The sequence below is a fragment of the Orcinus orca genome, chromosome 1 (genome assembly GCF_937001465.1).
Source record: "Orcinus orca chromosome 1, mOrcOrc1.1, whole genome shotgun sequence".
Taxonomy (NCBI): domain Eukaryota; kingdom Metazoa; phylum Chordata; class Mammalia; order Artiodactyla; family Delphinidae; genus Orcinus; species Orcinus orca.
In genome coordinates, this window is record NC_064559.1 from 137,176,041 (window position 1) to 137,203,711 (window position 27,671).

General features: G+C 34.7%; 1 protein-coding gene across 1 annotated transcript in view; it reads left to right on the forward strand.

Annotated features, from left to right (window-relative positions):
- The window catches only part of COL24A1 (collagen type XXIV alpha 1 chain), a 392,516-nt gene that overhangs the window by 88,991 nt on the left and 275,854 nt on the right, over positions 1-27,671 (forward strand). The window contains exons 12-14 of the mRNA XM_004262981.3: positions 1,383-1,427; positions 17,446-17,499; positions 19,547-19,591. Of these exons, the coding sequence (XP_004263029.1) occupies positions 1,383-1,427; positions 17,446-17,499; positions 19,547-19,591 (144 nt within the window). The remainder of the gene's footprint in view (positions 1-1,382; positions 1,428-17,445; positions 17,500-19,546; positions 19,592-27,671) is intronic.

Here is a 27,671-nt window from a genome sequence, read left to right on the forward strand (position 1 = left end):
ATATTATATTAATTTTAGGTACACAGCATCTTGATTCAGTATTTTAATAGATTATACTCCATTAAAGGTTATTAAAAAATAATGGCTATAATTCCCTGTGCTGTTGAATATATATCCCTGTTGCTTATCTATTTTAAACATAGTAAATTGTATCTCTTAATCCCATACCCCTATCTTGCCCCTCAATCCTTCCCTCTCCCCACTGATAACCACTAGTTTGTTTTCTGTATCTGTGAGTCTGTTTCTGTTTTGCCATATATATTTGTGTGTTTCATTTTTTAGATTCCACATATAAGTGGAATTATCACACAGTATGTCTTTCTCTGACTTACTTCACTAAGCATAATATTCTCTAGATCCATCCACATTGCTGCAAATGTCAGAATTTCATTTTTTATGGGCATGTAATACTCCATTGTGTGTATGTGTATATGCGTGTGTGTGTGTATACACAAGCACATATATCCATATGTGTGTGTATATATATATACACATGTATGGATATATTTATCCATTCATCTGTTGATGGACCCTAGGGTTGCTTTCCATATCTTGGCTATTGTAAATAGTGCTGCTATGAACATCAGGGTGCCTGAGTCTTTTCAAATTAGTGTTTTCATTTTTCCCAGATATTTACCCAGGTGTGAAGTTGCTGAATCATATGGTAGTTCTATTTTGAGTTTTTTGAGGAACACCAATACTCTTTTCCATAGTGGCTGCATGAATTTACATTCCCACCAACAGTGTAGGAGGGTTCCATTTTCTCCACATCCTCGCCAACATTTGTTATTTGTGTTCTTTTTGATGACAGCCATTCTGACAGGTGTGAGGTGATATCTCATGTGGTTTTGACTTGCATTTCTCTAATAATTAGCAGTGTAAAGCGTCTTTTCATGTGCCTGGTAGCCCACTGTATGTCTTCTTTGGATGCTGGGAAAACTGGACAGCTACATGTGAAAGAACATTAGAACATTTCCTCACACCATATACAAAAATAAACTCAAAATGGATTAAAGACCTAAAAGTAAGATCTGAAACTATAAAACTCTTAGAAGAGAACATAAGCAGAACACTCTTTGCCATAAATCACAGATCCAAAAATAAAATGTTTTTTTAGATCTGTCTCCTAAGGCAAAAGAAATAAAAGCCAAAATAAATGAATGGGACCTAATTAAACTTAAAAAATTTTGCACAGCAAAGGAAACCATCAACAAAACAAAAAAACAACCTACTGAATGGGAGAAAATATTTGCAAATAATATGACTGACAGGGAGTTAATATCCAAAGTATATAAATAGCTTATACAACTCAATATCAAAAAACCAAGCAACCCAATCGAAGCAGGGAACAAATATTTACTTTTGACTTTTTCACATTCTAGGGTGCTCCTGGGATCCGTGGAAAGAGGGGTCTTAAGGGAAGACAGGTAATTTGATTCTTGTTTTATGAGGTACGGTTTAGAGGAGTATAATCTAATTATATGCATATTTCTCACCTGTTAGACTACAAATGTAGTTGTTGTTCTTGTTATCCACAATCCATCTCATTCAACAGAGTTTAAAATTTGCCACTTTAACAGCCTATCCAGTAATACCTGAGAATGTGAAGGGGTATTTAGATTAAAAAATAACTCGAAATGTAACACTTCTAAACCACTTAATATACCAGTGGGAGAGACCTTTATCCCCATGACAAGGTGCTAAAATTAAAATGTCACAGGAAATACATGAACAATTTAAAATACTAATGATAGCACTATTCACCCTCATGTTTTAGAGGTTTCTAAAATGCCTGCTTCAGATGTTAGCTCAGAAACTAGTTTCTTATATTTTCATGTTAAAAAAAATCGAGTAAAGTGAATTCTTCCAGATAATATAATAATTTCAGAGATGGGAGGAAATTTTGACATTATCTAATACCCCATTATTTAACAAATGAGAAAACTGTAGTTCAGAAAAAGCATCCTCGGGTTATCCTGGCTGTGTTAGTATAGCTAATTAGCCACCTGCTTTTCACTTGTGCTGTTTTTTATTACAATTCAAAGATATTTATTAGGGTAAGACATTCTGTGCTATACTCTGCTCTCTACTCTGTGAGGAAGAAAATTGTCTTTAATAACAGCTTTTCTAAAACTTTGGTGTGTATAATTAAAATCCTGATTATAATACTAAAGGATTATAAATCTCACCAGAATATTCATATCCTTTTAAAGCATTTTATTCTTTGAGCTTTGCAATATTTCTTGAAGATAGAATAGGACAATGGCACTATTATATGGGTGAGGAAAACGAGGCTCAGTGACATAAAAATACTTGCTCAGAATCCCATAGTTAAAAGTGATAAAGAATTGAGCCCAGCTCCTTTGAATGTAAATCCAAGATCCTTTTCCTTACTACGTAGATATTTCTGATGTCTTCTACCTCACACTACTTAGAAGAACATGATTTATGTTTTCATGACATATGGCCAAAATGTGATAAACTTATTTTTTATTGGAGTATAATTGCTTTACAATGTTGTGTTAGTTTCTGCCTTACAATGAAGTGAATCAGCTATATGTATACCTGTATCCTCTCCCTCTTGGACCTCCCTCCCACCCCCCACCCCCAATCCCACCCATCCAGGTCATCACAGAGCACTGAGCAGAGCTTCTTGTGCTTTATAGCATGTTCCCACTAGCTGTTTGACCCATGGTAGTGTATATATGTCAATCCTAATTTCCTAATTTGTCCCACCCTCTCCATTCCACCCCTGTGTCCACATGTTCATTCTCTATGTCTATATCTCTATTACTGCCCTGCAAATAGGTTCATCTGTACCATTTTTCTAGATTCCACATATATGTGTTAATATACTATATTTGTTTTTCTCTTTCTGGCTTGCTTCACTCTGTATGACAGATTCTAAGTCCATCCACATCTCTACAGATGACCTAATTTCGTTCCTTTTTATGGCTGAGTAATATTCCATTGTATGCACATACCACATCTTCTTTATCCATTCATCTGTCGTTGGACATTTAGGTTGTTTCCATGTCCTGGCTATTGTAAATAGTGCTGCAACGAACGTTGGGATGCATGTGTCCTTTTGAATTATGGTTTTTTCAGGGTATAGGCCCAGTAATGGGATTACTGGGTCATATGGTAGTTCTAGTTTTAGTTTTTTAAGGAACCTCTATACTGTTCTTCATAGAGGCTGTATCAATTTACATTCCCACCAACAGTGCAAGAGGGTTCCCTTTTCTCCACACCCTCTCCAGCATTTATTGTTTGTAGATTTTTTGATGATGGCCATTCTGACTGGTGTGAGGTGATACCTCATTGTAGTTTTCTTTTTTTTTTATGGTACGCGGGCCTCTCACTGCCGTGGCCTCTCCCGTTGTGGAGCACAGGCTCCAGATGTGCAAGCCCAGCGGTCATGGCCCACGGGCCCAGCTGCTCCACGGCATGTGGGATCCTCCCGGACTGGGGCACACACCCATATCCCCTGCACCGGCAGGTGGACTCTCAACCACTGCGCCACCAGGGAAGCCCCCTCATTGTAGTTCTGATTTGCATTTCTCTAATAATGAGTGATGTTGAGCATCTTTTCATGTGCCTCTTGGCCATCTGTATGTCTTCTTTGGTGAAATACCTATTTAGGTTTTCTGCCCATTTTTTGATTGAGTTGTTTGTTTTTTTGATATTGACCTCCATGAGCTGTTTGTATATTTTGGAGATTAATCCTTTGTCTGTTGCTGTGGTTGCAAATATTTTCTCCCATTCTGAGGGTTGTCTTTTCATCTTGTTTATGGTTTCCTTTGCTGTGCAAAAGCTTTTAAGTTTCATTAGGTCATTTGTTTATTTTTGTTTTTATTTTCATTACTGTAGGAGGTGGGTCAAAAAAGATCTTGCTGTGGTTCATGTCAAAGTGTGTTTTTCCTACATTTTCCTCTAAGAGTTTTATAGTGTCCGGTCTTACATTTAGTTCTTTAATCCATTTGGAGTTTGTTTTTGTGTATGGTCTTAAGTAGTGTCCTAATTTCATTCTTTTACATGTAGCTGCCCAGTTTTCTCAGCACAACTTTTAGAAGAGGCTGTCTTTTGTCAATTGTATGTTCTTACCTCCTTTGTCATAAATTAGGTGACCATATGTGCATGGGTTTATCTCTGGGCTTTCTATCCTGTTCCATTGATCTATATTTCTGTTTTTGTGCCAGTACCATACTGTCTTGATTACTGTAGCTTTGTAGTATAGTCTGAAGTCTGGGAGCCTGATTCCTCTGGCTCGATTTTTCTTTCTCAAGATTGCTTTGGCTATCAGGGTCTTTTGTGTTTCCATACAAATTGTAAAAATTTTTGTTCTAATTCTGTGAGGAATGCCGTTGGTAATTTGATAAGGATTGCATTGAATCTGTAGATTGCTTTGGGTAATACAATCATTTTCACAATATTGATTCTTCCAATCCAAGAACATGGTATATTTTTTCATCTGTTTATGTTATCTTTGATTTCTTTCATCATTGTTGTGTAATTTTCTGAGTACAGGTCTTTCGCCTCCTTAGGTAGGTTTATTCTGAGGTATTTTAATCTTTTTGTTGTGATGGTAAATGGGATTGTTTCCTTAATTTCTCTTTCTGATCTTTCATTGTTAGTGTGCATAGGAATGCAAGAGATTTCTGTGCTTTATTTTTGTATCCTGCAACCTTACCAAATTTATTGATTAGTTCTAGTAATTTTCTGGTGGCATCTTTAGGATTTTCTAGGTATAGTATCATGTCATCTGCAAACAGTGACAGTTTTACTTCTTCTTTTCCAATCTGTATTTCTTTTATTTCTTTTTCTTCTCTGATTGCCGTGGCTGAGACTTTCAAAACTGTGTTGAATAGGAGTAGTTTCACTTTAAAGATTTTAACGTATTAAGATAAACTTACAAAACTGTCAAGAAATGAAAAGTAAGCCAAACATTTTGTTTTCTTGCAATTACGTTCAACATTCAAGTTAATCTTGTAATAATTATAACAGCAGAAACTGTACTATCGTCATTACCATCATCACCAATTTTTAGTCTCAAGCACTTTGTTAAATATTTTGTATGCCATCTCATTTGATTACACTCTATTATACTTCTGAATGTTAATATATTCTTTACATTTTATCTCTCTTACACATATCCCAATAGAAGTACCTCTCTTATGTGTCAAATATCTAATCTAAATATGCAGATTGGGCTGTCTCAAAATTGATAGTAGGTGAAGTTCATCTTCTTTATTCTTGTTCTCCATTCTATGTCTTGATTTTTTTTCATCCATCTCCTACCAAAGTATGCTGTCAGTAAAAGAACTAATTAATTTATTTATGCTATTATATTATTTCCAGTGCTTAAAGTGTTACCTTACCCATTAGTAATTATATTTTAAGTATAGTTTAAGACAGAATAAGTAATCTTTAATGGTGGAATTTTAGGCGTTGCTGAGGAAACATTTTCACAGAGTCTCTGTGATATATCACTTAAGTAGCTACCATCTTTATTTATTAATATAGCTGGTCTTATATAGATATTAACTTTACCTTTCCTTGGGGGGGGGCTGCATTGGGTCTTCGTTGCTGCATGTGGGCTTTCTCTAGTTGCATCGAGCGGGGGCTACTCTTGGTTGCAGTGCGCATGCTCTCTCATTATGGTGGCTTCTCTCTTGTTGCAGAGCACGGGCTCTAGGTTCGTGGACTTCAGTAGTTGCAGCATGTGGGCTCAGTAGTTGCAGCACACAAGACCTAGAGCACAAGGGTTTCAGTAGTTTTGGGACACAGGCTCAGTAGTTGTGGCTTGTGGGCTCTAGAGCGCAGGCTCAGTAGTTGTGGTGCATGGGCTTAGTTGCTCTGCGGCATGTGGGATCTTCCTGGAGCAGGGCTCAAACTCATGTCCCCTGCATTGGCAGGTGGACTCTTGACCACTGTGCCACCACAGAAGTCCCTTAACTTTATCTTGACAATGTATAGGTATTATCTACTTCCCTACTCTATAATGAACTGTAAAATCGTCCATGGAAATTTATAGATAACTTCTGGTTTCTTACTCCATAGGGAATTATAATATTATCCAACAGATGCTATTGAGTTCAAAAGAGGAGTTCAAGAAAACTGTGGAAAGATAGTGAATGGAATGATCACTGGGTTCTTTTTTTTGAGTGCACTGTTCTTTATATTAAAAAATTTGTAAAGTTTTATTTCTTTAAAGATATATGCCTTTGTAATAGATTTAGATCTTAGAAAAATTATATTTGAAAAACACATGCATTCCATTTTTCCTAAATAGTGTTATAAAAAAATCTGTCTAGTGCTGTACTGTGTCATGTATACTATATGTACTTTCTCGTTTTTACCACAAAATGATTTGACCATGTTTATGAGGAAATCACTGTACTTAGACTAAGATACAGTTACAACCACAAGTCAAATTATGCCAAGGTTGACCTCAGAGACTGTTCCAGAATATTATCCTATGCATAAATGCTCCACCATGTTATGTTTATTATAAGTAAAATCATCTACAGATATCTTTGACATTAAGTAAGGGCAAACATATTATTATGGGATATTATGTGGCATGAGACACATATTTCAATTTAGATGATTCGAATTCCATGAGAAGAATGGTTACTTATTACTGTTTTAATAATAGTAAAAGGAAAATATCTTTTGATAACATTTCCACTCTCTTTGACGTGGAAAGATATTAGGTGTGTGAATACAAATATGGCCATTTTCTCTTGGTCATTTATTAAATTATGTATACTATTTGTTGTTATATATGAAGTAGATATTCAAATACGGAAACAGAATTAAAGGATCCAGGCCAACATAAAGAGCTGACAGAAACCATACATGTGAAAGAAAATACAGAAACCTGGAAATGCTGAAATCTAAAAAAGACCCATTTAAGAAGTTTTTGGCTATGCATATGTCAAAGACTGTTAGGTCCAATCTTCTGCTGGTTTCATAGCTATTTAGAAGTGTAGGTTGGTGCTTCATTAAGGTACAGCTATGTGGATCCCATCCATGTTATTTCACTTACTGTCCTTAGAATTTCTAAGATGTACTTTATTATAATCACCACTCCCCTTTAATTAATTTGATTAGTCTTACATTGTAAATGAGCTTGTTTCCTCAAATTTTAGGTAGATACAATTACTCAGACTTTGAGCATAGCATATGATTCAGTTTTTTAAAAATTGAAGTATAGTTGATTTACAATGTTGTGTTAGTTTCAGGTGTACAGCAAAGTGATTCAGTTATACATGTATGCTTTTTCAGATTCTTTTCCATTATAGGTTATTGTAAGATATTCACTGTAGTTCCCTATCCTATACAGTAATAGTTCCCTATCCTATACAATAAGTCCTTGTTGTTTACCTATTTTATATATAGTAGTGTGTATCTGTTAATCCCAAACTCCTAATTTATCCCTCCCTTCTCCCCCTTTCCCCTTTGGTAACCATAAGTTTGTTTTCTATGTCTGTGAGTCTGTTTCTGTTTTGTAAATAAGTTCATTTGTATCACTTTTTTAGATTCCACATGTAAGTGATATCATATATTTGTCTTTGATTACTTCACTTCATATGATAATCTCTGTATCCATCCATATTGCTGCAAATGACATTATTTCATTCATTTTTATGGCTAAGTAATATTTCATTATATATAATTAATATGTATATTAATATATATATTCCATTTAAAATGGAATATATGTGTGTGTATATATATACACACATATACATATGTGTGTGTATATATATATACACACACCACATCTTCTTTATCCATTCCTCTGTCAGTGGACACATAGGTTACTTCCATATTTTGGCTATTGTAAACAGTGCTGCTATGAGCATTGGGATACATGTACCTTTTCAAACTACAGTTTTAATCTTTTCTGGATACATGCCCAGGAGTGGGATTGCTGGATCATATGATAACTTTATTTTTACTCTTTAAGGAACCTCCGTACTGTTATCCATAGTGGCTGCATCAATTTACACTCCCATCAATAGTGTAGGAAGGTTCCCTTTTCTCCATACCCTCTCCAGTGTTTATTGTTTGTAGACTTTTTGATGATGACCGTTCGGACTGGTGTGAGGTGATACCTCATTGTAGTTTTGATTTGCATTTCTCTAATAATTAGCCATATTGAGCATCTTTTCATGTGCATGTTGGACATGATTCCGTTTTAAATAATTATTGTAACATGTAATTTGTAGAATAATAGTAACTCCTTTTAGATAACTCCTTAAATTTTATGTAACATATTACACTTATATTTTTAGAGTCTCTGAAATTAAAGCCAGAAACTGGTAAAATAAATTACTTCACTTTCTGTATTATAAAATATGAAACACTCTGATAGTCAAAATAGTGAAGGTAGTAGGCATAGAAAACTTCAAAATCCAAGTTTAGGTCACTATAAATATAAGCTTTTTTGGATTACTGTATTGGTTTCTAACCTGAGTACTAAAGCTCTATGTTTGGTGTGAATAGTTTACAAAAATATGCAAGTGTATATGTATTGACATGACATCATATACCTGTGCAGCATAGAAATATATAGGGGAGTAGTCAAAGTCCTGTCCAAAATTGTTAGTAATATTGCTAAGCTTAAGTTTGGGAAGATGTTGCTATAAATCATATGCTCATACTGGTTGCCAAAGAATCACTTATTTCCCTGAGTAAACACTAAGCATGGAATTAAGTTGTTGTGAGCCAGCTTCCTTAGTGATGTCTATATTGTTTTAATGAAATTATAGACTTACAGGTAAGAGATATCCTCTCCTAGACAGTATAAATATTATGTGAATGCTATTGAAAATGGATACATTTTAAAATAACATATTATTTTGGTTGTTTGAGTTATTTATTATTTAGCCTTGTACTGGTATTTTTTACATTAATGTTTGTGTTAAGTTATTTCATTTTAAATCTTCCCAGAAAACTCTTTCTTCCCCAAAATAAAATACTATATTTCTTCAGAGTTTGCAGATAAGAGTTAATATTTGTCACATAATGTGTTTTTGCTTTTTCAACCAGGAAAAGTAAAAAACTGGTTTTGTTAGGAATTTGGTATATTTTAGGATCAGACTATGTAAAAGTAGTTTTATTAACAAATTCATTTGTTCCTTAGTCTTGGGTTGTTGACATTTGAGAAGTGGTTTTCTTCCTTGTATTGTAAACTATTTTTGATTTTAGAATCTTAGTATTAGGTACTCACTAATCACAATTATTTTAAAATGCCTTATGTAATCAGTTACATATTAGTCAGTGTTTGTGTACTCATGCCTTTTGATATTGAGATACTATAGTTCTTACCTCTTCCTTTTCTTCCCTCCTACTCTCCCTATAATGTCACAATTGGATCAAAATCCTTGTTGTCAGTTAATATTAGAGATCTTAAAAACAAGGTAGTAGACCATCTTTATTGGTCAGGACTGTTTTTAAAATACCAAAGAACTCCTGTTCTATTTTACATGTTTTACTGTCTTTGAGAAGCTTCTTGGAGCATATGATATGAACCAAATTATTTAAAAGCATAAAACCATCCGCTGATTTATAATGGAAAAGAAGAATGCTGTTTAAAAAAAGGGGAGACACAGGGAAAGAGGATATATATGTATTTGTTAACTTCATATTTTATATATGTTACTAATTCCAAGTAGCTCTCTTTTTAATGCAAAGTTTCCAAACTTCCTTCTGTAGTGTGCAGTCAGGAAATTCTATAGCTGCTATTAAAAAAGCATTTTACAGGGCTCCCAGATTGATTTAATCAATAGTCTCTTGTAGTAAGTTGAAGCAAATTTATGTAGCTCCGCGACCTAAAATATCTCTGCTAGAATTGATTTTTCCAGGATTGAAGGTAACATGATATTGGAGATTTGGATTGACTCTCAACAGTACCTAGGAAACTGTTGTCAGAATACACAGGTTTTCTAAGGACTTTTTCAGATCTGATAATAATAGATTATAAATAATCAAATCATATTATATTTGAAGTTTGACAAAGAGCAAAAGAGTACTCAGTTTTCTTCCTATGAATATCAAAGTATCGCAGCCTTAGAATAGTGGACAAAATAACACGCTTAAGGCACCGGGACTTCAGAGATGTTTACTTTTCCAACTATAGAAAGGAGTGTCTCCTTTTCTCTTACACCTTTCTGTTAGAAGAGTCTATTTAAAGTAAACTGTATTTTGGCTTCTAACTTCAGTGTTAGAATTTCAGAATATAAAATCCTTCTGTTAGACATCTGTTATTAGTTCTATCTTTAGCCCCAAACAATCTTAAATACGTATTGCACAGCTGTGTTTCAAATACATACATTTTATGGAGAATTTGGAGACAGTGTTTTCTTTGTCCCAGGAAAAGTTTGAAGTTGATTCATGAAGAAAGAACTACTGTTGCTAGAGCATTACAAAATATTGTCATTAATTTTTCAGTGATTCTGCCTCTTTCAGGAAAAATGTATTTTCTGGATTCTACTTTACTGGGATGATCTGTAGTAACTATGTTTGGCTAACTATAGCTTGACAAGATGTATGAAGAGACCAGGACTTTGAATTAAACCCATCTTCAAGGTCGGGTCAGTTACTGAGAAGAGGGATGCCCAATGAACTGTAGTTGGTAACTTTGGGGAAGTCCAGGAAGAGCATGATTTCATAGAGGTATGACACCAACAAATGGGAATTCAGGCAGGCATTTATTTTCAGGGTGGATAATGTAAGGGAAAACTCAAGAGAGTCTTGTAGGTTATCAAAATCAGGAGTGTGGAAATGTGAGTGCAAATATGGAAGTGAGGTTTGGCTTGGCTTGTATTCTCAGTGTGGGAAAATGGCAAGAATGAGGCGTGACCCTTATGATTGAGGGATAATGTGTGGCAAAACTGGTTCTTGAACACGAGAAAAAGGAAGAGTCCAATTCCCAGAACTAGAGTACAAGCTGGTAACCAGTATTTAAGAGCAAGGCAGGAACTTGAGCCTGAGAACTGAGGCCCAGATCATAGCTAGGTTAACAGCAAGCCTGACTTGATGCCAAATCTCCAAGAATTTGTCTAAAACACATTAAATTCCTACCTAAGTTTAAAATTAGTCTCAACTGTTAGGATATGGTTGACCTTGAAATGTGGATCAAATTGTCTTACCTATAAGGAAAAGAAAGAGTCAGAGACTGGATTATCACAGAGCACTTTACACTCCAGCCTTTACCTACAATAATTGTGTTTCCCTTTGAAGGATTTTAAAATATCAGGATTTTCTAATAGTATGTATTCATGTGTAGAATGTGTAAAATTAACCTCTGGGTTTTATGTTAGTGTGTCTAGTCCTAGACAATTTAGTGCAGTCTTCTGTTTTCATTGCTTCGTCTTGGAAAAAGTTGAATTTCTGTTTTTATTGGTAATGCCTGTTTACTTTATCACTAATGCCTGTTTAGTATATATGTCTTTTATGATAATTTTAATTTATCTCTACTTTAGATTGAATATATTATTTCTAAACATTTGTTCTTTAGAAAGAGCAAAATGTGTTCATAGTTAATTGTAGTCTTTAACAGAAAAATTTTGCAATGCTTTTATTTTTTAATTCCATAAATATAGTCACCAGTATTTTATGGTTATTTTAGTCCTCGTGTTTCTCTAGTTATTTTATATTCAGTGTTTATCTACTGTCTTTGTAGAACTAGGAAAATAATTCTTTTACTAGACTCCCTAAGCAATAAGTTTTCCACTGTTTCCTGATATTTAGCTATACCACCAAGTATAGTATCTGTGTGTAGTCTACAATATTAACACCACATATATATTCAGGCATACCAAGTCTAGAATACTTGTTTTGTTCTTAGTGTTTGATAACAGTACAATAAGACCCAGGCAAGAGAGAAACTTGATCTGGGCTGTGCACTTTAGAGGACACTGTACATCACAAACAAATAAAATAAAATGTATTTTAAAAACTCTTGATTTTCCTATCACTCAGGATTTAGCACTTAGCATTGGCATTGTATGACCTGTAATCCTAGACATCCATTCTTGTTATTATGTATTAGTTACCTATTGCTATGTAACAGATTGCTCCATGTTAGCAGTTTAAAACAATAATAATAAATATATATTATTTCTTATAGTTTCTGTGGGTCAGGAATTTGGGAGTGGCTTATTTGGGTGGGTCTAGCTTAGGGTTTCATATGAGGTTACAGTCAAGATTTTGGGCAGAACTGCAGTCATCTGAAGGCTTGACTGGGGCTGATCTGCTATTAAGGTGGTTCACTTACTGGCTGTTGGGAAGTCTCATTTCCTCCCCATGGGGAACTCTCCACATTGCAACCTGAGTGTCTTCACAGCATAGCTGTTGACTTCCACCAGAGCAAGTGGTCCATGGGAGCAAAGTGAAAGGTATAGTGCCTTTTATGACCTAGCCTAAGAAGTCACATTCTGTTACTATACTTTAGTTAGTCACATAGGCCAGCCAGGAGTCAAAATGGGGGGTCACTACACAAGGGCATTAATACCAGGTAGTGAGAATCATGAGGGTCCATCTTTGAGGCTGGCTACGAAAGTATTTTAATAATGTTCAAGGCTCAGAGAAATTCTTCTCCACATCTCTTTCTTATAACGTCACATCTGAATACCATGAAGTTTTGAGGCTGGCACCACTGCCAACATTAGAGACAGAAACTGCTTGAGATTGTGATGAGGACTGAGCAGGCAGTAGAAGCACTTCGGTTGAGGAAAGATGAATTTACTTATCTAATTCTCCTTTTAATATGAATGCAATAGGCTCTTGTATAATGAAGTACTGCTTCAAGTAATGCAAACTTTCTATTTTCTTACTTCTCTTTGTGTTCTTTGTGTTTGGCTTCAGAGGTAGTAGAACTAGTGCAATATTTGCAATAGTTGAGACTGAGAAATTCCCAGAGACTGAGAAACATTTTGTATTATTAAACAATTCATATTACTCTTAAATTTTGTATATCATAAGTATAGAAACAAAATTCATGAAGCATGATAAAAATTGTTTATGTAGGCAGCTAGATGGATAGGAAATTGTAGAATTATGCAGTTTTAAAAAGATATTTAATTAGATTACAGTAAAAATGTTAAAGTAAATATAAAATTTTAAATTTATTTAACTAATATTGATTATTCATTGATTATAATTTTCAATAGAGAATTAAAAGCAGTAGAAAATCTTCAAAAAGATTATTTCCTTAAATTCTTAAAATCTAGAAACAGTGTGAGTACTCTTACATTGAGCATTACCACATAGTAAATTCTGCAAATAGGACTTTATTTAAAGGAGATTTAATTACCAATTATATTAGTTTTCTGTCTGTTGCTACATAACAAATACCACAAACTTAGAAGCTTAAAATACACCCATTAATAAATCTCATAGTTTTCATCAGTCAGCAGTCCAGATACTACTTAACTAGGTCTTCTGCAGTCAAAGTGTCAGTGCTGCGTTATCATCTGGACGCTTGACTGGGGAAGAGTTCACTTCCAAGCTCATTCAGGTTGTGAGAAGAATTCATTTCCTTGAGGTTGTAGAACTAAGAGGCGCTGGCTCTTTGCTGGCATTTGGCTATAGCCCAACTTCAGGTCCTATGGACTGTCCACAGTTCTAGAGGTCACTCACAGTTCCCTGCTGTGTGGCCTCTCCAACACAGCTGCTTATTTCATCAAACTCAGGAAGACTCTAGCTCCAGGCTGCTAAGATGGACTGTTATATGGTATAACATAATCACATCATTGGCATCCCATTACCTTTGCTCTATTCTATTTGTTAGAAGAAGCAAGTCATAGTCCCACCACACACAAAGGGAGGGTATCATACAAAGATGTGGGCAACAGGAATCATTAGGAGTCACCTCAAAATCTGTCCACTACATTGATCAAACAGTGGAAATGAGCAAGAAAATTATTCATAACTTGAAGAGATCAAGTGAAATCCCTGAAATGTCATATTCTTTACAAAATAAAATTTTACAACTGATCAAAACAGTGAAAATGTAAAAAAGAGAATTATGTTCACAGAAGTAACAATGCAACTCTGGCATGCCATTTATTTACTTGTTTATTTGTTTGTTATTGAAGTATAGTTGACACAACATACAGTGTTGTGTTAGTTTCAGGTATAGCAAAGTGAATCAGTTATACGTACACATATATCCACTCTTTTTTAGATGTAATGGCCCATATAGGCCATTACATAGTATTGAGTAGAGTTCCCTGTGCTATACAGTAGGTCTTTATTAATGATCTATTTTATATATAGTAGTGTGTATATGTCAGTCCCAGTCTCCCAGTTTATCCCTCCCCTCTTTCCACTGGTAACCATAAGTTTGTTTTCTATATCTGTAACTTGATTTCTGTTTTGTAAATAAGTTCATTTGTACCATTTTCTTAGATTTCACATATAAGTGATATCATATGATATTTGTCTTTCTCTGTCTGACTTACTTCACTCAGTATGACAGAGGAGATGATTATTACATTCATAAAATTGGCAAGTTGGGCAAAAAGGGCAAAAACTCAAGCTTTCCTATGGATGATTATCCTGGAAAATGGCCATTATATCCTTTGGTAGTAGGAGGATATTTCTAAGAGAACACAGTTTGATTAAATTAGGGGTTATAATTTTCCACTAAGTAAATATGAGAGAAAATTTAGTATTTCATTTTGCAACAAATTCTTTCAAGTGGAGAAACAAATTGTAGAAACTGTGTCATTTGTATTCCAAGTTCGAAGGCAGAGTGTTTTGTCACTACTCTTCCATATTTCACAACCAACATTTAAGATCATTTTTTTTTACAATGAAGATATATGTTTGCAAATACTTAGGTTTATTTTATTAAAGGAATTCAGAGCTTTACCTGCAGTAAAAAAAAAAAATGCATATAGTTGCCAAAATTGAAATAACAACTGAATAACATTGTACAAGCAGTGACATATTTAACAATATAAAACATTGGCATGATTTTCTTCAAAAGAAAATATATGTCCAATATGTAGCCAAATATAATGATGCTTTTTATGGAATTAACTGTACTATATTTCATGAAACAAGAAAATGTAGGAATTATTTCAAATATTGATGACACGATGGTCAACATGTAAGATGGGTTAAAACAAAGATATCTTTATCTAGAATAGAGAGTTAAAAATGAACTGCTTAATGCATAGTAAAGTGAGAGGAGAAATAATACATAAAAAATGTTAAAGTAGGTGTATTCTCAGTTCAACTAAATTGTTTCGGGGGCAAAGTGAAGTTGAACAGCTAATATTTATTATATGTATTATTGAACTACCAAAAGAATAGGAAGTTGAAATCAATAAGTACTTATTTCGTTGTTTTTATGCTGGCTGTAGAAAATACAGGCTTTGTGATAAGTGGAGAACTAATCACAGTTCTCTCCCTTCTCCTAGCAGGGAGAAATCACTAATTGTGTGGGATGCTGAACTGGAGAGCAGCTCCTCCCACTGGATGAGGGTGGGGGGCCAGTCGGTCCCAAAGAGCACATTCTCTAGGCAATCCTGAGTGAGTCCCCAAAGATGTTTTCAGCACTCCCACTCCTTGTTCAGACCAATTGTTTCCTTGTTTTTTTGAGAAAAACTTTATTAAGATGTAATGTACATACCATAAAATTCACCCCTTTAAAGTGTACAATTCAGTGGTTGTTAGTATATTCATAGACTTGTACAGCCATTGCACTAATTTTAGAACATTTTCATCACCTCAGAAAGAAACCCAATATTGTAAGCAGTCACTCTCCAATTCTTCACCACATCACCAGGCCTCAACAACCACTAATCTACTTTCTATCTCCATAGATTTGCCTATTTTGAACATTTCACATTAATGGAATCACGTAGTATGTCCCCCATTCTCTATTATTTCACTGGGGTTTCTGGAAAATCTACTTATGATCCATCTAAAAAATCAATCATCTCATGTTTCAGATTTATTACAGTATTTTTCTTCTACTTTTTCCATTACGTGTGTATCACAGATACTTTCAAATACCCATAATAATTCATACTGAATGGAATGATGTATTGCAGATTTGTGAGCTTATGGTCAACAGGATTTGACTTCCAAGGACAATGAGAGCAAAATGCCTGCCTGAATTTCAACTGACTTTGAAGGGGGTATGGCTGCAATATGTTTGACTATACAGATGGTTTTTGCATTATCCTCTGATTACAAAATAAGAAAAACCACTCCTAGTACGAGTTAACTATGTCTTAGAAACATCATATCTTTTTTTCCATTGTTAAACCATCTTTTCAACTTAGCCCATTCGTGTTTGTACTAGTGAACGAGTGATTATTGGCAGTCTGTTGAACACATAATATTTAATACTGACTTGCCTAAATAAACGATTATAAAAATCTAATAATGTACTTTATTTTGTTAGCCTTAAAAGTTTTTAAAACTGAGTGTTGTCAAAGTGTTCATAATAAGTATTATAAAGAATTTTGTAAAGTAGCCTTTTAAAAAGGGAGCTTTGAAGTTGATAAACTCAATGGTAAATCTCTCGAGAAAAACTTTGAGTATATAAAGCAAGAGTAACTGAGTAATTGAGTTATTTTACAATAGAATTTATAATGAGGAAGTGTGTTAATTTACTGTCCTTCACAGTTTTACTGTAGAATTCTCAATAGACCTTTGGGAAGCTTATATTTCAATCTCACTGCATTTTGTATTTACAATATTTATGTGCATTTTCCCTTTTCTTAAATGATGTTTTTACATGTTGTATTGTATCTTGGAATGATGGGTTAAAGTATTTAATATAGCATGGTAGAACGAGCACTGACTCTGCAATCAGACTGCCTGCATTCAAAGCTCAGTCCCACCCAACATTAGTGGGTGCAAGTGACTGAACCTCTCTGTGCTTTAACTTCTTCAACTATGAAGTGAGGATATTAGTACTCATTGATTTGACCTACTGTGAAGATGAAATGAAGTAGTGTATATATAATAATGTGTATAAAGCCTTTAGCCAAGGTAAGTGTGCTAAGCATATGCTAAATATTAATAGTCATTTCATTCTCTGTGGTGTGTGTATAGGAACAGCATGAAATAGTGCACAAAATTAATGGATTGGTCCGCTGGAAATCTTGGTTCTGTTTCCTCTCATTCAGTGGTTCTTTACATAATGGATAGCAAATTTCTATTTTCTCCAGCTTAACTTTCTGTATATATTGAGTGGCATGTAAAATAATTTTATAAACTATAGAAATAGTGTACTTAAAATCAATTAAGTGTTATGTAAAACAAATACACATTTTTGTTGCACTATAATTTATAGGTTAGGAAATAAATATTTCCTATTACTAAGTTCCTTATCAGAAAACACAGCAAAAATGAATTCTTTATCTATTTTGGCTTTAATAGCATTTCTTTCTTTTTTCTTTGGGCCAGGGTTTTCCAGGTGACTTTGGAGACAGAGGCCCTGCAGGTCCTGATGGCAGTCCTGTGAGTAAATTGTGATGGTCCACCCTTGCAGTCTAACATCACTCAAGACTTCATAGCAACCGTACTTGCCATTCTCATTATCACATTCCTGACAAGCACTCTTGGCCAGAGAGTTTTGATACCACTGAGCACATTCCACTTTGTGGTTTTACAGCATGGGAAATAAGACAAAAGTGTTATAAATTCTGTTTTGAGAGATAATCATTAAAATTAATTATTTTGACCATGTTAAACATGACTGATTATTTAAAATATTAGAAGTATGCAATCACGATACTGACTTGTATATTTGTGGGGAGGGGCATGGGGAAAAAAGCCTTTCATGTACATCAAGGTACTAACAAGCCTCATGTAAAAATTGTGCATTTGGTGATTGCTCTTTTGGACTCAAACCTGTCATTGATCTACCTTACTTTTCAGTATTTTATAGAGAAGTCTTTTGGGGGGATTGTTTAGATATCTATGTTCAGATTAGGGAGTTAAAATTCTAAAATTAGTTTAATTATATTATCAAAGGATGATGATGGAATGCTGTTTTTTGACACTAGGCAGAAATGTCTTTACTTTTTACCCTCAAAATATGGCTGTCCCCCAATATATGTCATGTACACATTCTTTTCATAAGATTTTTAAGGTGAATTAGAATCAACTACTAAATCCTTGGATCATAAATTAGGAATAGTTCCTATATTTAGACTATGTAAATTATTAGCATTTATACTTAAAATAAAGTGTTTGAAAATAGTTTCTTTTTTTATTTTTTTCTAAATTATAACTGTATTAGTTTATTCAGTGAATTTAGCAAAAGTTTTATTTGTTATAAGGCTTGGAAAATAAAATAAGAGTAGAACTGATTTCCAAACAAATTGTTAAAAAGTTGAATCATGTCTTAAGTAGAATGTTTACCATCTTATTCTTGCCCATCATTCTGGGGAGCTTCCCATTTCAGGCATAATAAAGTAAAGCATTATTTACATTTTTTCTTTAATACCATCTATGTCCTTGCATACCTAGTGTGAAGCCATCTTATTTAATGTTTTGTCAGTTAAATATACATGAAGTTTGTTAGGGTTGGACTCCTAACAATATTTAAAAATTTTCTCTTTGAAGTCTGCTGCTTATATTTAAAATATAATACTTCTGGAAGAGCATTTGGAGTCTTCTTTAGAATGCAAGAATAAATTGGATATTTTCAGTTTATTGGTTTATTATTCTCTATATTTTATACTGTACTTTTGTTTCAAAACAGAATTTGAAATGCAAAAATAAAGGGAGGGTGTATTCTTACACTTTGTACCCTGTAAATGATGTAACTCTGACATGGAGTAGATTAGGAATTATCACAAAGACTATAATGATGATTCTAAGACTGTCACAAAGACCCATCATGAATCAACTGGAAAAATTTAGATAATTTAAAATCTCATACAAATAATTTAACAAAGTTGGTAATTTCTTACATTTGTATAGTACTTTAAGAAAATTTTCAAAAACTCATATATATATATATTAGAGTTTTATTATTAACTGTAATAATATATATATTACAGTTTTAATTCTTTACAAAATGAAAACAAATATTACTATTTCAGTTTCATAAATGAGAAATTTAGAGAATTTAAGTAATGTACTTCAAAAGTGCTCATAGTGTTTTAAATCATCTGAAAATGTTCTTCTCACCTGACATGCTGACCACTTGTCTTTTCATACTACATATAGGCTAATTATGTTTATAATGCTGATTATTAATGGGATTCACGTCCTTTATTAGATACATAGGAGACACAGAGAAATCTATATCCTAGGCTAGGTGGTAGTCCTAGTATCTAAAAGCATGAAGCCAGGGCCACTTTTAAAGAATGTAAGCTGCCACCAGAGGTTTGCACTTCTTAGGAGGATGCATAAGAGTAGGGAAGTTGCAGAAGTTAGCTAAAAGAAGGTAAATTTTGATATATGTTTTCCTAGAAATTTTTGTCTTCATCTTTAGAAAATACCCTTAGTAGTTTGGAATCATATTTAACCAATTTTGCACATTTCTCTTACTTAGGGACTTGTAGGTAGCATTGGTCCTCCGGGATTTCCTGGGCTTAGAGTGAGTATCAGATATCATCCTTCTTATCAAATATTTTTGTGTGTATTTATATTTGTTAGATGTGTTTTTAAAACTTTACAAAAATGAACAGTTTTAGTGTCATTGTTGAATATCAACCTTGCTCACATGTATTTCTCCACCAGATATGCAAATTAGACCAGTAGTATGAATTTAAAAATTAATTATACTTTAGGATACACTGAAATAACAAATTTCTACAGGTTGATGTGTATGTGTATTTGTCTTAAGGATACTTAATCAAGACTCAGTTTCTCCAGAAGTGTAAGACATAGAATAGCCACTTCTTTCCTTTGAGACAGTCTTTCATACCATCTGGTCTGGAGAGGCAGATAGGTCTAAACAGAAGCACATGCTAACAGTAGGCTCTATGAAATAAAATTGAATAAATGGTTAGGAAAACCATCCTGGACAAAAGGTAGGAGCTGGACTTCACCAGTGCCATTAAACATTTTAATACCTAACTTATTCATTGTACTTTAAAAAAGTGACTATATTATTTGTTCACTTAATCAGTTTTTATACAGTAAATTCAACTCTTGAGTTTCACTGAAGTTTCTGATGTCAGCAAAGTACAGTTTAAAAGCAATTCTGTGGAGGCCAAAACAATGTAGTCCAGATATGTAGCTCTCTGATAAATTTTTGATTATTCATTGGAGTAAACAGACTGTTACTTTTGATATATCTTCATAAATATATTTCTCTCATCCAAGCTTCTGGTTCATGACAGGAAGTAAATTACAGATATTTTAGATAAATTTAGAGCCATATGCTTTAACATTGAGCTAGCTAAAGATAAGATTGACGTACTTTTATGACATGTAAGGAGCCTAATGAAAATAGAATCTTTAAACTATTTCTATTCGTCTAAAAGTAGGGCATGACCATTGGCTGAGGTAGGATTTTCTTTAAAAATCAATTTAGGGCTTCCCTGGTGGCACAGAGGTTAAGAACCCGCCTGCCAATGCAGGGGACACGGGTTCGAGCCCTGGTCCGGGAAGATTCCACATGCCACGGAGCAACTAAGCCCGTGTGTCACAACTACTGAGCTTGCGCTCTAGAGCCCACAAGCCACAACTACTGATCCTGCGTGCCACAACTACAGAAGCCCACGCACCTAGAGCCTGTGCTCCTCAGCAAGAGAAGCCACCACAATGAGAGGCCCATGCACCGCAACGAAGAGTAGCCTCTGCTCACCGCAACTAGAGAAAGCCCACGCACAGCAACAAAGACCCAACGCAGCCAAAAAATTTTTTTTAAATTAATTAATTAATTTAAAAAATCAATTTAGAGCTTGCTCTATTATGTGAAGTAGGTAATTAAGACTCTGGAGTTTTGTGCCATAAATTATAGCTATGGTATTTTTAGCTTGAACTTGAACACAGGTCCTCTGACTCCAAATTTAATGTTGTTTCCCCACCTTAACTGCCCCAAGACAGAAGGTGGCAGCTAGGCCAAAGGAGTAAGTCAGGAGTTCAGTTATTGGAACTGTGGTAAAAATCATCATGAACTGTGGTAAAAATGGTAAAAATCAACACGATTTAACTTGCCCATTTGAGATGGCAAGAATATAGAATAAAGTGTTAAGGAACCTGAGTAAGTCTAGGACATTTAAAGTTTTCTCTTTCATAATAATATTAGTATAGTAATTATAATAAAATCAGCAATAACAGCTCACTTTCATTTAGTATTTTCTATGTGCTAGTCACATGGGTTAGGTCATTTAATTCTCAGAACAACCTAAGACCACTTAGCTTATAAACGTTGAGCCCGGATTTGAAGCCAGATGACGTACATCCAGAGTCCAAAATTCTCTCTATTGTGCTATACCACCTCCTTAAAACTTACAATACCTTAAAATATATACTATCTTAAGAGATTTCTTTAGACGTCATGAGAAGCTCTATGTGAAGGTGGAACCCAAAGAACCAACTTTTTTTCTCTGAACTTAGAATAGGGCTAAACCTGTAAGTGGTAGTCACTGGTCCTATCAGTGGGGAGAGACAGGAAGTAGGGGAAGAGAATTGGACTCCAAAGATACTCTTTGTGCATTCTTGATTTAACCTATTAGCATTAAATTGGTTAGCTCTAAAGTTCTGTTATTATGCTTAAGATCAAGACCAAAATTCTTAACTTGGTAGTTCTTCTCTGCATCTTGAGAACATACTCTGTGCACTAGCAAAGCTGTTTGTTCTCAGATGTCATGCAGCCTCCCTACTACATGGCCTTTGCACCTGTTTGTCCACCTGAAACACTTTACCTTTACTTTTCTGACTAATATTTAACTCTTACTCATCTTTCAGTGCCAGGACTTAAAACAGTTTCTGACACATAATAATGCTCAGTAAAAATGGGCTTTCTGTCCTTTCCCTTTCTCCACTCACTCTTTGGTAGGTGCGCAGAGATTCTACAGAAATGAAAATGGCTAATGACACTAACAGTCATTTTTGTAGTCATCATCTCTTCTGCAGTGACATAGATGGCACCTTATACTTTTCAAAGTACTTTCACATGTGTATCTCATTTGTAAAGTAGGTAGAGCAGGTATTATTACTTCCTCTATTCTACATTTATTAAAAATTTTAATCAAAATAATGTGAGCACCTACTGTGTATCAAATGCTGAATTAGATGCTAGACCTAAAATTACAAATTAAGATTTCTGTTTTGGGCAGCTTTATAATCTAATGGCAATATCATACAATATGATTACTGCTATAATGGACTAAAGTAAAGCCACTGAGAATGGAGCAATTTGTGTTATAGCAGAAAGTCAGAATACGCTTCACAAAGGAGGTGTCTTTTAAGCTGTTCTGAAGATTATATATGAGTGGTGGTGGACTGGAAAAGGGAAAAGGGCTCTTAGGCAGAAGAACGCTGTATTCAAATGCACAGAAGAGGGGGAAACTGGAATGTTTGGGAAATGAAAAGAGGAGTAGCAGCATGGCAGCCTAGGAGGTATGGGGTGATGGGAGCAGAATGGAAGGAGATGAGGTTTTGTAGACAATTGAGAAAGATTATGTGAACTTTTGTGTTTCCTAGTAAACAGCTTATCTGTTTGCCCAGAACTACAGCCTCTGCTTTATCTCTCAGGTGTTCCCTTCCAGCAGGTATAGTTTCTGACAAGAGATGATACTGCTTTCTTTAAATTTTTTTTTTCCATGCAGTTGATTCTTATTCTCATTTGGTTTCTTAATTAGTGACAGTGATTATCGCCTGTGAGTGGGTGGGAATGGTTGAAAAGCCCAATATGGAATTCAGTCTTTTCCACTGTGTGTTCACTCATGCACTGTGATTGGCCAGTGGCTGCTGTTTTGCACAAAGAACCTTTCCTTGGGTCTTTCTGTTTCTTTGACTGACTTTGACTCAAAAGTTCTCTGTTAGTTGTCACTGTGTGGGAGGCTTTTTTGCCTCTGTCGCTATATCCCTGACACCCTCAGCTAAACTCTTACACATGAAATTATTCCTTCTGTCTATTCCATCTTCTTATGGAAGAGAAGTGTGGTAGGTAGGTAGTGCTGAAGGACTTTCAGGTTATCTTTGTGGAACTGAAAACAGCTATTAACCTATCATGGATCACTTTCAGAGGGCTATAGTTTTTTAGGAATAGGATTTTCCATGCAACTTGTGACATGCCACAAAATGTCTTATGTTGCTTGGAAGTTTCTATACCCATACCATTTTACTTTCTAATTCTTCATTTTTCTAGGTCTTTTATAATGAATAATTTTTTATTTAATAGATCTTTCTTGGAGTATAATTGCTTCACAATACTGTGTTCTGTTGGGGATATCCCCAGCAGAATATGGGGATATCCCCATATCCCCTCCCTCTTGAGTCTCCCTCCCACCCTTCCTATCCCACCCCTCTAGGTGATCACAAAGCACTGAGCTGATCTCCCTGTGCAATGCTGCTGCTTCCCACTAGCTAACTGTTTTACTTTTGGGAGTGTGTATATGTTGATGTTACACTCACTTCGCCCCAGCTTCTCCCTCCCTCTCCATGTCCTCAAGTCCATTCTCTATCTCTACATCTTTATTCCTGCCCTGCCACTATGTTCATGAGTACCATTTTTTAATTTTTAGATTTCATATATATGCATTAGCATATGGTATTTGTTTTTCTCTTTCTGACTTAATCACTCTGTATGACAGACTCTAGGTCCATCTACCTCACTACAAATAACTCAATTTTGTTTCTTTTTATGGCTGAATAATATTCCATTGTATATATGTGCAACATCATTATCCATTCATCTGTTGATAGACATTTAGGTTGCTTCCATGTCCTGGCTATTGTAAATAGTGCTGCAATGAACATTATGGTACATGTCTCTTTTTGACTTATGATTTTCTCAGGGTATGCCCAGTAGTGGGATTGCTGGGTCATATGATAGTTCTATTTTTTGTTTTTTTGGGTTTTATTGTTTTTATTTTTTAACATCTTTATTGGAGTATAATTGCTTTACAATGGTGTGTCAGTTTCTGCTTTATAACAAAGTGCATCAGTTATACATATACATATGTCCCCATATCTCTTCCCTCTTGCGTCTCCCTCCCTCCCACCCTCCCTATCCCACCCCTCTAGGTGGTCACAAAGCACTGAGCTGATCTCCCTGTGCTATGCAGCTGGTTCCCACTAGCTATCTATTTTACGTTTGGTAGTGTATATATGTCCATGCCACTCTCTCACTTTCTCCCAGCTTACCCTTCCCCCTCCCCATATCCTCAGGTCCATTCTCTAGTAGGTCTGCCTCTTTATTCCCCTCTTGCCCCTAGGTTCTTCTGACCATTTTCTTTTTTTTTCTATTTTTTTAGATTCCATATATATGTGTTAGCATATGGTATTTGTTTTTCTGTCTCTGACTTACTTCACTCTGTATGACAGACTCTAGGTCCATATACCTCACTACAAATAACTCAATTTTGTTCCTTTTTATGGCTGAGTAATATTCCGTTGTATATATGTGCCACATCTTCTTTATCCATTCATCTGTTGATGGACACTTAGGTTGCTTCCATGTCCTGGCTATTGTAAATAGAGCTGCAATGAACATTTTGGTACATGACTCTTTTTGAATCATGGTTTTCTCAGGGTGTATGCCCTGAGAAAGTAGTGGGATTGCTGGGTCATATGGTAGTTCTATTTTTTGTTTTCTAAGGAACCTCCATACTGTTCTCCATAGTGGCTGTATCAATTTACATTCCCACCAACAGTGCAGGAGGGTTCCCCTTTCACCACACCCTCTCCAGCATTTACTGTTTCTAGATTTTTTAATAATGGCCATTCTGGCCTGTATGAGGTGATACCTCATTGTAGTTTTGATTTGCATTTTTCTAATAATTAGGGATGTTGAGCATATTTTCATGTGCCTCTTGGCCATCTGTATGTCTTCTTTGGAGAAATGTTTACTTAGATCTTCTGCCCATTTTTTACTTGGATTGTTTGTTTTTTTGATACTGAGCTCCATGAGCTCTTTGTATATTTTGGAGATTAATCCTTGGTCCGTTGTTTCATTTGCAAATATTTTCTCCCATTCTGAGGGTTGTCTTTTTAATCTTGTTTATGGTTTCCTTTGCTGTGCAAAAGCTTTTAAGTTTCATTAGGTCCCATTTTTTTATTTTTGTTTTTATTTCCATTAGTCTAGGAGGTGGGTCAAAAAGGATCTTGCTGTGTGGTTTATGTCAAAGAGTGTTTTTCCTATGTTTTCCTCTAAGAGTTTTATAGTGTCTGACCTTACATTTAGGTCTTTAATCTATTTGGAGTTTATTTTTGTGTATGGTCTTAGGGAGTGTTCTAATTTCATTCTTTTACATGTAGCTGTCCAGTTTTCCCAGCACCACTAATTGAAGAGGCTGTCTTTTCTCTACTGTATATTCTTGCCTTCTTTATCAAAAATAAGGTGACCACATGTGCCTGGGTTTATTTCTGGGCTTTCTGTCCTGTAATATTGATCTATATTTCTGGTTTTGTGCCAGTACCATACTGTCTTGATTACTGTAGCTTTTTAGTATAGTTTGCAGTTGGGTAGCCTGATTCCTCCAGCTCTGTTTTTCTTTCTCAAGATTGTTTTGGCTATTTGGGATCTTTTGTGTTTCCATAAGAATTGTAAAATTTTTTGTTCTAGTTCTGTCAAGAATGCCATTGGTAGTTTCATAGGGATTGCATTGAATCTGTAGATTGCTTTGGGTGGTATAGTCATTTTCACAATATTGATTCTTCCAGTCTAAGAATGTGGTATATTTCTCCACTTGTTTATGTCATCTTTGATTTCTTTCATCAGTGTTTTATAGTTTTCTGAGTACAAGTCTTTTATCTCCTTAGGTAGGTTTATTCCTAGGTATTTTATTCTTTTTGTTGTGATGGTAAATGGGATTGTTTCCTTAATTTCTCTTTCTGATTTTTTCGTTGTTAGTGTATAGGAATGCCAGAGATTTCTGTGCATTAATTTTGTGTCCTGCAACCTTACCAAATTCATTGATTAGTTCTAGTAGTTTTCTGGTGGCATCTTTAGGATTTTCTCTGTATAGTATTATGTCATTTGCAAACAGTGACAGTTTTACTGCTTCTTTTCCAATTTGTATTTCTTTTTCTTCTCTTATTGCCATGCCTACAGCTTCCAAAACTATGTTGAATAAGAGTGGTGAGAATGGGCATCCTTGTCTTGTTCCTTATCTTAGTGGAAATAGTTTTTCACCATTGAGTATGATGCTTGCTGTGGGTTTGTCATATATGGCCTTTATTATGTTGAGGTAGGTTCCCTCTCTGCGCATTTTTTGGAGAGTTTTTATCATAAATGGATGTTGAATTTTGTCAGGAGCTTTTTCTGCATCTATTGAGATGATCATATCGTTTTTATCCTTCAATTTGTTAATATGGTGTATCACATTGTTTGATTTGTGTATACTGAAGATCCTTGCATCCTTGGGATAAATCCCACTTGATCATGGTATATGATCCTTTTAATATGTTGTAGGATTCGATTTGCTAGTATTTTGTTGAGGATTTTTGTATCTATGTTCATCAGTCATATTGGTCTATAATTTTTCTTTTTTGTGATACCTTTTTCTGGTTTTGGTATCAGGGTCATGGTGGCTTCGTAGAATGAATTTGGGAGTGTTTCTCCCTCTGCAATTTTTTGGAAGAGTTTGAGAAGGATCAGTGTTAGCTCTTCTCTAAATGTTTGATAGAATTCGCCTGTGAAGCCATCTGGTCCTGGACTTTTGTTTGTTGGAAGATTTTAACTACAGTTTTAATTTAATTACTTGTGATAGGTCTTTCTGTGTTTTTTAATTCTTCATGGTTCTGTCTTGGAAAACTGTACCTTTCCAAGTATTTGTCCATTTCTTCGTGGTTGTCCATTTTATTAGCATATAGTTGTTTGTAGTAGTCTCTTATCATCCTTTGTATTTCCGTTGTGTCATTTGTGATTTCTCCTTTTTCATTTATAATTTTATTGATTTGCATCCTCTCTGTTTTTCTTGATGAGTCTGGCTAATGGTTTATCAATTTTGTTTATCTTCTCAAAGAGTCAGCTTTTAGTTTTATTGATCGTTGCTATTGTTTTCTTCGTTTCTGTTGCATTTATTTCTGCTCTGAAGTTTATGATTTCTTTCCTTCTTCTGACTTTGGGTTTTCCTTGTTCTTCTTTCTCTAGTTGTTTTAAGTGTACAGTTAGATTGTTTATTTGAGATTTTTCTTGTTTCTTGAGGTGAGATTGAATTGCTATAAACTTCCCTCTTAGAATTGCTTTTGCTGTGTCCCATAGGTTTTGGGTTGTTGTGTTTTCGTTATCATTTGTTTCTATGTATTTTTTAAATTTCTTCTTTTGTTGTCTTCAGTGATCGCTTGGTTATTTAGTAGCACACTGTTTAGCCTCCATGTATTTGTGTTTTTTACAGGTTTTTTTTCCTGTAATTGATTTCCAGTCTCATAGCATTGTGGTCAGAAAAGATGCTTGATATGATTTCACTTTTTTTAAATTTTCTGAGGCTTGATTTGTGACCAGCATGTGGTCTATCCTGGAGAATGTTCTTTGTGCGCTTGAGAAGAAAGTGTATTCT